The sequence below is a fragment of the Aspergillus oryzae genome, chromosome 1, assembly GCF_000184455.2.
Source record: "Aspergillus oryzae RIB40 DNA, chromosome 1".
NCBI classification, from domain to species: Eukaryota; Fungi; Ascomycota; class Eurotiomycetes; order Eurotiales; family Aspergillaceae; genus Aspergillus; species Aspergillus oryzae.
The window spans coordinates 5,015,967-5,028,622 of record NC_036435.1 but is presented as its reverse complement, the minus strand read 5'-3'; the positions used below and the strand labels follow the sequence as shown (position 1 = coordinate 5,028,622).

At 49.3% G+C, this 12,656-nt stretch overlaps 3 protein-coding genes across 3 annotated transcripts; 1 reads left to right on the top strand and 2 right to left on the bottom strand.

The window, feature by feature from the left end:
* Window positions 1-2,113: 2,113 nt before the first annotated feature.
* Window positions 2,114-3,745, top strand: AO090005000535 (uncharacterized protein; the record flags this gene model as incomplete). Its single annotated transcript, XM_023234057.1, has 1 exon — window positions 2,114-3,745. The coding sequence occupies one exon, from the start codon at window positions 2,114-2,116 to the stop codon at window positions 3,743-3,745; it is 1,632 nt and encodes a 543-aa protein (XP_023088998.1).
* Window positions 3,746-4,208: 463 nt separating this feature from the next.
* On the bottom strand, window positions 4,209-7,052 carry AO090005000536 (Kha1p; the record flags this gene model as incomplete). The annotated part of the gene is made up of 4 exons (XM_001817537.3): window positions 4,209-5,711; window positions 5,766-6,428; window positions 6,477-6,893; window positions 6,948-7,052. 4 exons carry the CDS (start codon window positions 7,050-7,052, stop codon window positions 4,209-4,211), a joined length of 2,688 nt encoding a protein of 895 aa, XP_001817589.3.
* Window positions 7,053-10,866: 3,814 nt separating this feature from the next.
* On the bottom strand, window positions 10,867-12,081 carry AO090005000537 (uncharacterized protein; the record flags this gene model as incomplete). The annotated part of the gene is made up of 2 exons (XM_023234056.1): window positions 10,867-10,907; window positions 11,640-12,081. The coding sequence occupies 2 exons, from the start codon at window positions 12,079-12,081 to the stop codon at window positions 10,867-10,869; spliced, it is 483 nt and encodes a 160-aa protein (XP_023088999.1).
* Between the last annotated feature and the right edge of the window lie 575 nt (window positions 12,082-12,656).

Here is a 12,656-nt window from a genome sequence, read left to right as displayed (position 1 = left end):
GTGCTATGCCCGAAAACAATCTATTGATATGATCCACAACTCGTATAATAGTGGAAAGTTCGGATGGACGCTGATAAACAGCAAAGTCTAGAACACACCGACCTAACCGATGAGGTGAGCCCCAAGTAAACTAAGCGAATAGCTCCAGGAGCAGATTCCAGAATAAATCAGGGTCATATGACATATAGGATAGGTGCAAACCATGGTCGAGTCCCGACATGAGAATTTCCTGGACCGGCCCGGCGATGATGTTGGGTGGTATGGAAGCCGGTGGCGTTTGTTTATTGATGCATAACTGACTTAGTGTATGTATTGCTATGCTTGAGTGCCTGATGTAGGACACTGGACAGGATTGTACGTGGCTGGATTGATGCAGCCACGGAGTGACTGCTTCTTACGGGGCCTAGGAAGGCTACGAGTTACTGTTGATCGCCGTAAAACCCCGACTAATACGGTCACCTAATAGATTGCTAGGGGGTATCAAAAAGGTCGCTTCGACGAGAAAGATGGGAGAAAGGTCCATTATAATGTTCTGGGAGAGATTCTCCATAGAAGTTTCGATGAGACGGCAACTGAGCCGATCGTTGGGGTACCATGTTGACCTCTTGCCCTTCATAGGAGATGTGGAGTAGGATAAAAGTTTTATACGAAGCATAATTCTACGGAGGACTCTCCTCCTAAGAACCCTAGAGTAAGATAATGTTTAGTCACACAGTTGCAGATGCGTCCCAACACCCGAAACATTCCGATTCTGGACGTTATGATCGACCTCTCCAACGATCCACAGTAAAGTGAAACAGATTTTGAACGCACAAAAGTATCATGAGAGAGCCCTCAAAATCTTTTCGGCGATGACGTCGCACCGTGTTGTGTGACGAGTATCCAGTTGTCCCAGCTGGGCTTTTAGATCTCATGAGCAGACCGCTCAATGCCCGTAAGAATCTGAAAAGGGAGATCTGAAAGCCTTAACTAGCCAATGGGCTTCACGGGATGTACAAGGCCTCTGGATTTTCTTCGGGACCGGAAAGAGAGCAGTTCGGTCGGTATAGCCAATGCCGAGGCTCTTACCTAAACCATATAGGAAACTGCGAGCTTCTAAGTTTGAGATGTGGATCCGTACCAAGCCTTGGAAGGATTTTTAAAGTGTGGGTAACTCTCAATAAGATAACTTGGTAGACCGCCCGTGAGCATTCCTAGTAGATAGAGAAGTCTTTGAAAATACTCTGGGCCTCCATGGTCTCTGTCTTGCATAGATGCGGACGAGGGCTTAGAAGATATATCATCCTGCAGCAACACTTCACGTTGCATTGACTGACCGGAAGCGCCGATAGAGTGTCAGCAGCGGTGAGAATTTTCGGTTTGATTTCCCCGAAGATGACCCGAAGATCCATATCGGCCCCGATCGAATAGCGTGGGATCCTGAGGCCCATGGGGTGGCAACTGACCGAGTCGGGCCGGGGGAAGTGCAGTTCACTATGGAGTTAGGGCAGCGTCTGCCCTGCATCGGGATGCCGAACTGGAGACGGCGTGGGGGTTGACCTCATTCTTTGCCGGTCATCTCGGGCGGATTCCGATCACTGAAACTGGATCTGGTATTTGCCTCTCTCCCTGTTCCTCACAATCGTAGGGGACAATATGATGATTTGCGAAGGAAGATTCACCCCGAGCCGTGGAAGCATATACAAAATTGAAGTAGATCTCTGGTTATGCATTGCTTGACTGCTGGACAAGCCAACGATATCTTGGATGAGTAATGAGGGTTTTCCCCGAAGTTTTATAGACTTTCCCAAAATGGAAGCGTCTTCGACCCACTGGGAGACGTTCCTAACTTCGTCTTCCCCCAACACTGAACGGAGACAGCGGCCCCCGTGGAGAATGGAGAACGACAAACTTTGACTGCTCAAGTGATGCGTTTTGTGGACTGCTTAGCTGGCCACCGCGTGATTTTCTGCCTTCGTCGTAGTGTTATGACGCAGGGTGCAGCAGAGTCGTAAGTTGGATTCATCCATGGTCAATCTACTATAATACTGCCTGTTCCTCTCACCCCAGTTCTCTTCTCCTCCCCCTTCTCACTACGCTTATCCACTCCCATTCACCTTTAAACACCGCCAACATGGAGAAGACCTACACCGAGAAGGTCCAACCGGGCCTCTCATCTCACACAGAGGATGCCGCCTCAAGTTCACAACATATCCCGGCCACAAGCAAGACAGGCCTTGTGGTCGGCGGCAAACACGCCCAATCACTATCAGACAGCTCCTCCCTATCATCAAGTGAACAAAACATCACAACCTTTGACTTCGACCTCCCTCTGACCGCCACACAAGCCACCATCCATGAAGGAAAGGAGCGTATCCTCATCGACTTCGTCGACGGCGACAAAGAGAACCCCTTCAACTGGGATCCCCGTTACAAAGCATTCATCTCGCTTCTCCTCTGTCTCATGACCCTCTTCATCGGTCTTGCCACAACCGCCTACAGCTCCGGAATCGACCGCATGACAAAAGACCTCGGCGTGTCCACCATCCTAGGCCAACTGGGTCTCTTCACCTTCAACTTCACCTGTGCCCTGGCCCCCCTCTTCCTGGCCCCATTCTGTGAGCTCGCCGGCCGCCGCGTCATCTACGTCGGCGCCTACATCTGCTTTGGCCTGATGTTCATCGGCCTCGCCCTAGGCAAGAACATCGCCACCATCCTCGTCTGCCGCGCCCTGCTCGGCCTCTTCGGCTGCGTCGGCACCATCCTCGTCGGCGGTACCTTCGGCGACATGTACCGTCCCGAAGAGCGCGCCATCCCCATGGCCAGCTTCTCCTACATCGCCATCCTCGGCACCGTCGGCGCCCCCATCTACGCCGGCTTCATCGACCAAGCACTCGGCTGGCGCTGGGTGGAAGGCATCCAGGGCCTCGCCAACATCCCCCTCGCAATCGTCTGCTTCTTCTGCCTCCGGGAAACCCGCGGCAGCGTCGCCCTCGGCAAACGCGCCGACCTCCTCCGCAAGCAAACCGGCGATGACCGCTACGTAGCGGCCTCAGACCTCGAAGCCCCGGATATCAAGACCATGCTCTACAACTCCTCCATCAAGGCCGGCAAGATGCTCATCACAGAGCCCGTCGTCTTCGCCTTCGGTCTCTGGATCGCCTTCGCCTGGTTCCTGACCTTCCTCTTCCTCTCGGTCATCCCTATCACCTTCCAAGAAAAGAAGGGCTGGGGCGAGGGCATCTCCGGCCTCCCCTACATCTCCCTCTGTCTGGGTACTACAATCGGGTTTGGGCTCAACTTCCTCCAAATCAGGAAATATAACTCCATCGTGGCCCAGAACGGTGTCGCGGCGCCGGAAGCCAGGCTTTACGGGGCCCTGTTCGGTGCCGTGTGGCTGCCGGTCGGTCTGTTTATTTACAGTTTCACTCAGTATGCCTTCCTGCATTGGATTGGACCGTTCATTGCCCTTGTTTTGATCACCATTGGTATCTTCTTTATCTTTGAGTCTTGTTACTCCTTTACCTCTGACTGCTATGGCGAATCTTCTTCGTCTGCGATTGCGGGTCAGGGTTTCATGAGGAATACGCTTGGTGCTGTGTCGCCGCTTTTTGCGTCCCAGTTTTTCCATAATGTGGGGAGTCAATATGCTGGGCTGATTCTGGCACTGGTTGCTACGCTTCTCACCTTTATTCCGTATATTTTGTTTTGGTGGGGGCCTGCGCTGAGGAAGAGGTCGAAGTTGGCTTCGACGAATACGTTTTAAAAGGTGAGCTGTGCTCGCTTTGTGGGGGGTTGTTGGGTGACTTGTGGATGATTTATGTAGATATGTTGATGTGATTGTAGATACATTGTTGGATATGATTATGATTGTACAATAATAGTCATCTTTTATGGAAAACTATATATTCTGTTTGACTTGGTGTTCTACGTAGATTTGTCTTTCCGTTGTATATTCTGTCTTGTAGAGTGGCTCCTGTGTCTGGAGATTATGTGTTCTACGATACTCGTGGCATTGTACGGATCGGTCGTGGAGGACCGGTGAGCGTTTAAGGTACGGAGAACGTTAATGTATCCAAATGGAAGTTTGGAGGTCGACCACGCAAGACAAGTGGAAGATAGAAGTCAATAGAGCGCCCATTAAAAGGCAAAACTAGATAACACCGAACACTACCAGTCATAACAAAACGAGGGTATAGGGTATATATACTGCTCTAGCCAAAAGATATCTACCGGGCACCCACGGCACCCATGCCTGCTTGCAGAACCAGAACATCACCAACGATGCGGTTCTCAGTGCGAACCATCGCTTGTGCGACCGCTCCCAGAACCCTACTGGTTTCGGCGCCGACCTCTTCCTGCGAGGATGTAGAGGATTCGTTCAGATCCACTCGGTTGTTCCGACGTCCCACCACGACGATGTTCCCGGCTTTCTGCGGAACCTTACCCATTTCTTCCTTGACGGCAGTAACCGCAACCCCCACGGCGTCGGTGCTATCTCTCTGTGGGCTGACCCGCGTGAAGACGATCCGGGTAGTCAGCTCTTCAGAAAGTGAGTCCTTCATGGCGCCGAAGAAGGTAGCATCCGATTCTGATCCCTGGGCGGTGGTTAAGATCTGACTTGAAGACTTGTCCTTTGTGGTGCTACTGGGCGAACTCTGGTGGACCTCTGAAACTTGCGGTGGAGACGGCGCCACATCGATGTGGATGATGGTGGCGGTAACCTGGTCATTCTGGGCGAGTTGCATCACGAAGCGCAGCGCAAATCGATCATCGTCTCCACCAAAGAAAGGCAAAACAATATGGTGAGAGCGTGCAGCAGCTGGTGGCGCGCTATTCCACACGGAGCTGCGAATACTCATGGCGCTGAACGATCGTTTCGTGAGAAGTCCTTTACGAGTACGACGGCTATAGATGCTCCGTTCAATAAGAACGCCGACACTGGATGAAGATTGGCGCATCACGTTGGATACAAAGTCAGTGTATGGGCCATTGGCAAAACGGCTCGCTTCATCAATACCAAGTCCCGTTTGATGCTCGCTCATGGCACCAGTCTCACTCCACGGAATAAGGAGAAGGTCACTGGACTCCTCACGCGCCATTCCCACAACCGTATCAGCATAGGAATGCTCTGGTACCACGGACACGCCTGCCATGATTGACATATCATGCCACTGGCCGAATGCGCGAAAGGTGTTGACCACGGGATCCCACAGCGTATATTCCTCAATTTCCGATACTTTCATCACGCTAGAATCACGATCTGTTAGTTCCATCAACCGGACCCCATGCACCTGAAGCGCTGGAGCGTCCTCGACCTCCGTTTGGGCAGCCTCTTCGGCCGCTGGTTCCGGAGACATTGTTTGGGACTTTCTCTTATCGGGATGCATTTTTGGAAGAGGAGGCTGAGCAAGACGGCTAGGGCCGAGGAGCGCGGCCAATGTGCAGATACTTGATAGACCGTCAAGTCGCAGGTAAACTAGCAGCCGTCGAACGGTAGTACCTTGAAGCTGTTCCTTGGCCAGCGTCACGCTATCAACGCGCGAATCAGATTGTATGGGGTTTCCGTTCCAGTCGATTTCACCGCGGCGCCAGCGATCAACCTTGATCTGGTACCACTTGGGATACAAGACCGTGGTCAATGGGGTTGTGACAAATGTCGTAACTAGCGCCATAACTACGAACATGGTGAATGTACGAGTGCTCAGGATATTGGCTTGTAGACCGATATTCTAAATCGAGTTAGCGCAAGGTTGGTGAAGACGAAGCGAAGGAGCAGATCTTACCAGGACAATTAGTTCGACAAGACCCTTGCAACTCATCAACACGCCGATGGATAAGCTCTCTCGCCAGAGAAGGCCGCAAAGTCTGGCCGCCAGTGCGCCACCAACGATCTTGGCAATAAGTGCGATCGCGATCACGGCAATCACGTATCCCCATACAAGACCGGTATCAAGCAGTCCCAGGTTGGTTTGGAGACCAGACAGGGTGAAATAGAGGGGTAAAAAGAGGGCAGCAACCAGGTCTTCGATCTTCTCTGTTAGCTTGATGGCGAATCCACCCTCGTGAGGACAAAGGAGACCGATTAGGAATCCACCGAAGATGGCGTGAACTCCGATCACCTGAGTGAAGAAGGAGGAAGCCAAAGCGATCAGAAGGGTGACCGCTACTACCGATTGGCTAGGGCCTTTCTGGAGGCTTCCCGTTTTCTTGAGGAAAAGTAAGAACAACGGTCGGAAGAGAAGAAACAAAAACAGAACATATCCCACACAGACGAGTAGAACCCAAAGAGCCGTTAGACCAGTCCCTGCATTCACCAGAGCGACACAGAGGGCAAGAAGAATCCAACCAACCACGTCATTGCCCACACCCGCCGACAGCACGATTACACCAACATTTGTGCCGAGCAGTTTCAACTCAGTTAGGATTCTACATAGAACCGGGAATGCCTGGGATGATTAGTGAGCGCGACCTCGGGAATGATATCTATAACTTACTGTGATAGCCATGGCAATACCGATGAAGAGCAAAAAGGTCCCAAAATTGATCTTGACGGTACCGGGCTCATCGCTGAAGGTGTTGTACAGACCATACGAGATGGCACATCCAAGGCCAAACGGCAGGATCATTCCCGCCGCTGACACGCTGGCCGCCACGCGCAAATTGCTGAACAGAAAACGGAGGTCGGTTTCTAGGCCGACGAGGAACAAAAACAGGATAAGACCTAGGTTTGCCACAAGGTTCAGATTGGGAATCGAAGCATCCGGAAAAATGGCTTCTGTAAAGCCTGGGATGCGACCCATGACCGAGGGGCCCAGAATGACACCGCCGATAACTTCAGCAATGACACGAGGCTGGCGAATCTTGGACAGTGGCCAGTGCAGCGCTCGACACAAGATGATGATAATGCTGGCCTAATGATGGTTGGCATCGCGGTCCAGGATGAAGGCCATTCAAAATCCCCTCACCTGAATGATGAATATGACGATGGGGTTCTTTTTGTCATAGTGAGACGGATTACCACCTTCCAAGATCCCACCCTGAGGGGTTACGCGAGTCGCATTATCGGCCATGGTGGAGAGTGATGGCACAGGAATGCCAGCAGTTGATCCCTCTCGCGACCGGCTTGCCGACAATAATCAATCTGCAGGGTATTAGGAATAACCAAATCGAAAGAATTTGAGGAAAGGGAGGAAAGGAGTGGGCGGCAAACAAAGAAATGCGAGAGATAATAAAGATGACTGATAACTGATTACGGTAAACGTGATGCCAAGAATATCACCCACGTGGGTCTTCGAAATCCGGGGATTCCAGTCAGATGAGATGATCCAGGTGTCAAGATGCATCAATTCAAGACTAGTCCTTACGACGAAGTACTTTTCCAGGATGACCCACCCGGGATCCTCACACTGCCCAATTGATTGAATCCAGAAGAAAGCAAGAGAGAGGGAAAGTGAGTGAGTGAAAAAGAAAGAGACAGCTCGTCGGGTCAGCACTGGTCAGACCAGATTAGACCAAGACCAGACAAGACGACGGCATGTCACGAGTCTGGACCCAACCGTTTTCGGGGAAAAATTGTCGGAGCGGGAGACGGGGACTTACCGTCCAATCATATCCTTCCATTAACCGGGACCCAATCAATTGTATCCAAGCCATTGCGCAGCTTTCAATTCTTAGGACGAGTCGTGGGTCAGGAGGTTCCACTATGGCGCTCAGATCGAAGAGACTCGAACACGAAACCATCCGAACATACTTTTCCCAACTCGAGATCATGCGCCTCCACAAAGGTTTGCCATCTCTCACATGCAATCCAAGAGGTGACTTAGATCTGCCATGGCTGGACTCCAGAAAAACAACCACAAACAAGAAAGGATTCGAACGCCATGCAAAAGCGGTGTAAACCGCATCCACGTCACGGGTGAAGATTCAAAAGCCCGGATTCAAGGCAACAAGGCAACAAGGCATCGAGGCCGAATTCATCCCTCAATAAAGTTGGTGGCTGAGATACCGAAGGCTGCAATGCTCTCTCTCCTTCATTTTGCGTCCTCTCTTTATTATTTCCTTTCCTTTGCTTCTCTCTTTTAATATCTGTTTTTTAACCGAGTGTGTTTCAGCCCCTTTTGGTGAATGAGATGTTATACATGCCTGGACTTATTCTAAAGCTCAGAAGCAATTCCATAGAATGCTAAACAACGCTTCATCTAAGCAAAAAGAAATAAATTATTTTAGAAATAGAAAGTATATAAAATTATATAAAACAAAAGGGAGGAATTTGGATCACTGCTAGCATTTATGTGCTAATATTCGCCTTGTTTCATCACAACTTCGGTCTCACGCAGCTCACTATAGAACGGAGGATGTGTGAGAGGCTGCGATCTCGGTAATGAAGTAATCTGAATTGGTAGTCGGAGAGATATGGAAGGAGCCAACAAATTAACGTTTGGTGTGTGATAAGATATACTCATGTCCAACGCGTATGTCCGCGATATCAGGCATGAGTGGAAGGTAGGCACAAATGCTTTCGTCGGAGGGATTGTGACGGGCACAGTCATTACAGCTGTGTAGTACGTGCCATCTTCTTTGGACGAGGTGCTAGGAGATGGCTTGGTCGGAGTCATGTCCACCAAAGCGCTCTGCCGCGACATTCCGACGGGGGAATGCTTCGTCCACTTCGTTGATGAGACGCATAGTGATGATAGCGGAACTGTCGTTGTATAGCAGTGTCTTCCGAGGGAGTCGACATAAGAGGGACTTGGAAAGTCATTCCACGGGGTGATCGTATAGAAAGTGGAAACACTGAGTTTACTGCACAAAGAACCCAACTTTGGGGGCAGCTCATTACCGATCGGATCGAATCGTAGATTAACAGTGGCAGTAGTGCAGACATTCGATGGCGATTGGAAGCCAGGCGGGTAGAGTTGAAGGGGACTTGGTTGGGACGCTGTAACCATGAGTGAACCTCGCTTTGTCCTTGTAATGCCTGTTTTGATGTCCTTCACATTTTGCATGCAATAATCGTCCTCGTCGTGAGTGACCACCAAAGGTGGCTCTTCTTCCACCGCTGGAATGATTCGCACTTTTTTCGCGACGGCCCTCAGTGTTTCCCTAGCATTTTTGCCGCTCAAAGATCTCCTCGTCAGCGAGGCTCGAATCCTATAAGAGATGCGGCACAGTTCAGAGGACATATCATCAAGCAAAGAGCAGCCATCGCTGGCGAGCATGGGATCTCCTAGGCTCGGAGGTAGCAAAGTGTGAGCACGCCCAACGTGGATATTGCAATTGGTATGATCACACATAATAGGAGGAAGCCGCGCCGGGACAACGAAAATGAAGGGAAACCTGTATATCTGGCCAGGCACGAACGTACGCGGCGTGGGGTATTCGGCGTCCCCGATGGGTCGGTGGAGCTCAAGGAAGGTATGACAGGCCCTTGCTTGACTCGGAAGTGCTATTACTTGCGACTGTTGCGTTTCCGAAGATCCTGTAGCCCTTTGGTTAACGTTGTGAGTCTTGGAGGTGGTCTCCTGTTTGTTAAGACTGACGACAAAAAAGGAACAAGCAAGATTAAAAGAGAGAAAAAAGAAAAAGAAGGGGAAGGGGAGGAAAGATTATGTACAACAGAAACAGAGCAAGGTTACCTTCGAATATAATTTTCAACTCATCAAAGTTTGTCTCACATTCAACGCTGATGGAGACAGCTCCTTCAATTATATCCCCAGTTGTATAGGAATTTGGGCAGCGCTCAGTTTGTCCTGCGAGTTCAATGTGTAGATCTGGACGGGAGTTCCACCCCCGAGACTGTAACGTAGGGGTAACACGCGTCTGGACAAATGGAATAAGCATATTGGACTTTAATATGACACCAGGAACAAAGTGATGGTGAACGGTTTGTGTAGGTCAGAGATCAAGGGATCACCACATGTTCAAAGATATATGCACGATCGGGTTTTAAGGGCCAACGAGAGACGTGATCGTTGAATAAATGATGCGAGACTGACATGAACCTTCTAGACCTGCATGTTCCAATTGAAATTGGGGTGGTGATCGATTGGTAATGCCGTTGACCAAAGATATATTGTTCATCTGTATCCGCAAAGCCAATTACGAGAAATGATTGACATTTTTGATAATGCGAACAACAAATAGAAGTATCTTAAATATCAGCAAATTTCTTTTGGTGAACTGATAATGTGTATTAGGTATAATACTACTTCGAGAAGTTGCCAGGAGGGCACTCATACATCCCGTTTAGGAAGTTGGTAGGAGTGGGGCGAGGAGTGGCGGAAATGAGTTTTATAGCACTCACATTCTTCAATTCCTGTACATATTCACCACTAGACTGTACTCCGTACGCTGCACTTAAAGCCTGCCCTTGAGACATTTGCAAATACAGTGAAAAGTTTTACATACATCCACTCCTGAACCCATATTCCTATTTTCAGTACGATCAAGATTGACAACTGGAAAAACAGAAGCTCATCACGTTCTAAAGGCAGATGTAAGGCACTGATTGTGTCAGTTTCTGATTCCCATCACATTGAATCAATCACCGACTACCTGTCCGAGCTGTGAGCTTGGTAGAAGTAGGTTACGATTCACGTGTATCGTGAAGCCCTTGAGTAACATGATCTCCATCGCCCTCTATCCAAGCAAAGCAGTAGTGCTTGGTGCGTGATGGACACGATCACTGATCTTTCGCACTAGCTTTTGAGATAACGCTTTCTATGAGTACGATGGTCTCTTTTGACTTAACCTGTCATTGAAGCTGCTCTCAAGAACTTCCTAAATTAGACAGCTTCTCTGTCGTTATCTATACTTCCTCGAACTTCCCTGATTTCTGAGTAATTCGTATTATGCTATTTGTAAATTAAGGTTTTTAAACTTATCCTAAGACCCCGGCATGCTGGGAGGACCGAGACACAAATATTCTATTTGTGGGGATCGGTTCGTCATAGTGGATACTTGGGAAGGGTTAGGAACCAGTACTAGAAGCTACAGATCTCAACTAAGTGTCTCGTTTTACTTCCCCTTTTCTTGCTCTTCTTGCCTATTTCCCTACGACATTACGAATTGTAAATGGGCTGTTGAAGGCTTAGTCCAGTATTGGAGAGGAACGTTTAGGTTCAAAGTATGTATTCAAGGCTGTAAGCCAGCTTCAAAAGCATGGTAATTGTACATGAAGAGTAGTAAAAGAAATATGGTCTAAAGGTATACATAGAAAGGAAAGTCGGTGTGACGAGAAGCTTCGTAAAATCGTAGTGTAATCGCAGTTGAAGCATCAGCCAAGGCCATTAACTTCAGAGTCTATTTGATAGACATGCAAACGCTAGAAACTTTTTCGAAAAACAGAAGAATGACGTTGATGCTCCCAGATGGCTTGTTGTCGCTGTTCTCAATGCAGAGGTAGTATCGGGGATTATAGTATTAGGAGGCCGTAATTGATATAAGGTTGACATGTTTTTGCGTTATCCAGGAAGTCTCCAGTGGATATCAGCTGGCCATTGCTTGCATGGATTGGCCGGATGACGACCACAGCAGTCGGGTAAAGGCGAATTTTGTGTTATGTTTGCGACGTCCCGTTGTGACAGATGGAGCCCTGTAATAGGTATTATGTTGTCTCGATGACAAGTCACAGCTGCTCTCTTTCTTGGAGCTCTCACGCATCAGTTGTGGCGTTGAGTTGGCATTGTCGGTCTCGTGGACTTGACTGGTTGCACGACGTTTGACTATTGCCTTGACAGCCCTTGTGATCTGCTCGCGAATCATAGGGCTGGGGGAGGAGTCATAATCATCTCCAAGAATTTCGTCCTCATCATCGCTGTCTTCTAACTTGAATGATGCCATTGCCCTTCGCATGTCTTCTTGGGCAGCTTCAATTGAGCGGCGGAGAAGTCGTTGGTGGCCTAGGCAACGACGCAAGTCGGGGTTCTTGGCTGCTGTTTCTCTTTCCAGCTTGTCACGCGATAACAAGGCGATGCGACTGGGGATGGGTGAGGCAGACCGACGAGCGATAGGAGGAATGCGAGTGTTTGTGCTTGTACGAGAGGCATGGCGCACAAAGAAACCCGAGGGTCTGGTGAGGGCTTCGAGAGACCCAGACATACTGGCACTAAAGTATGCACAGTAATACGAGCTTATCTCTGGTTTGTCTTTGAGAATAGCGAAGGATGCTATTTCCGTGTTCCCCTGAAGTCCAGGGGTACAATCAGGGGATTTATAGAAGAACGCAACGCGCAAAAAAAGTCAATGAATAAAGTTTGATATCAAACTCGCACTTCCCTGGCCCGTCCATGGCATGACTGGAGCGTTCCAGCCCATCGCTACCAATAACTGTCGGCTCCGAGAAATCGCCAACTTAGAAGTAGGACTGGATTTGAGCCACTAAACTCAATTCGAGCTTTCTCAATTGGATTGATTTCCCCAGATTGGTCTGGGTTACAGTGCAACGGACTTTGCCGCTAGTGTGGCGAACGGAACGCCGGTTGTGGTGTCATAGACTGAGCCCTGTCACCCACTCACTATTGGCACCCATGATAATCAGTGGATACTTCTATAGTCCTCGACTTCACGCAGATCTCCCTTACCGTTGACCGTTAAGCAACTTCCTATTCGGGCAATAGACTACCTCGGAGAATCCCCAGCAGGGGATTTTTTTGAGATTGGCATTATTCAGTAAA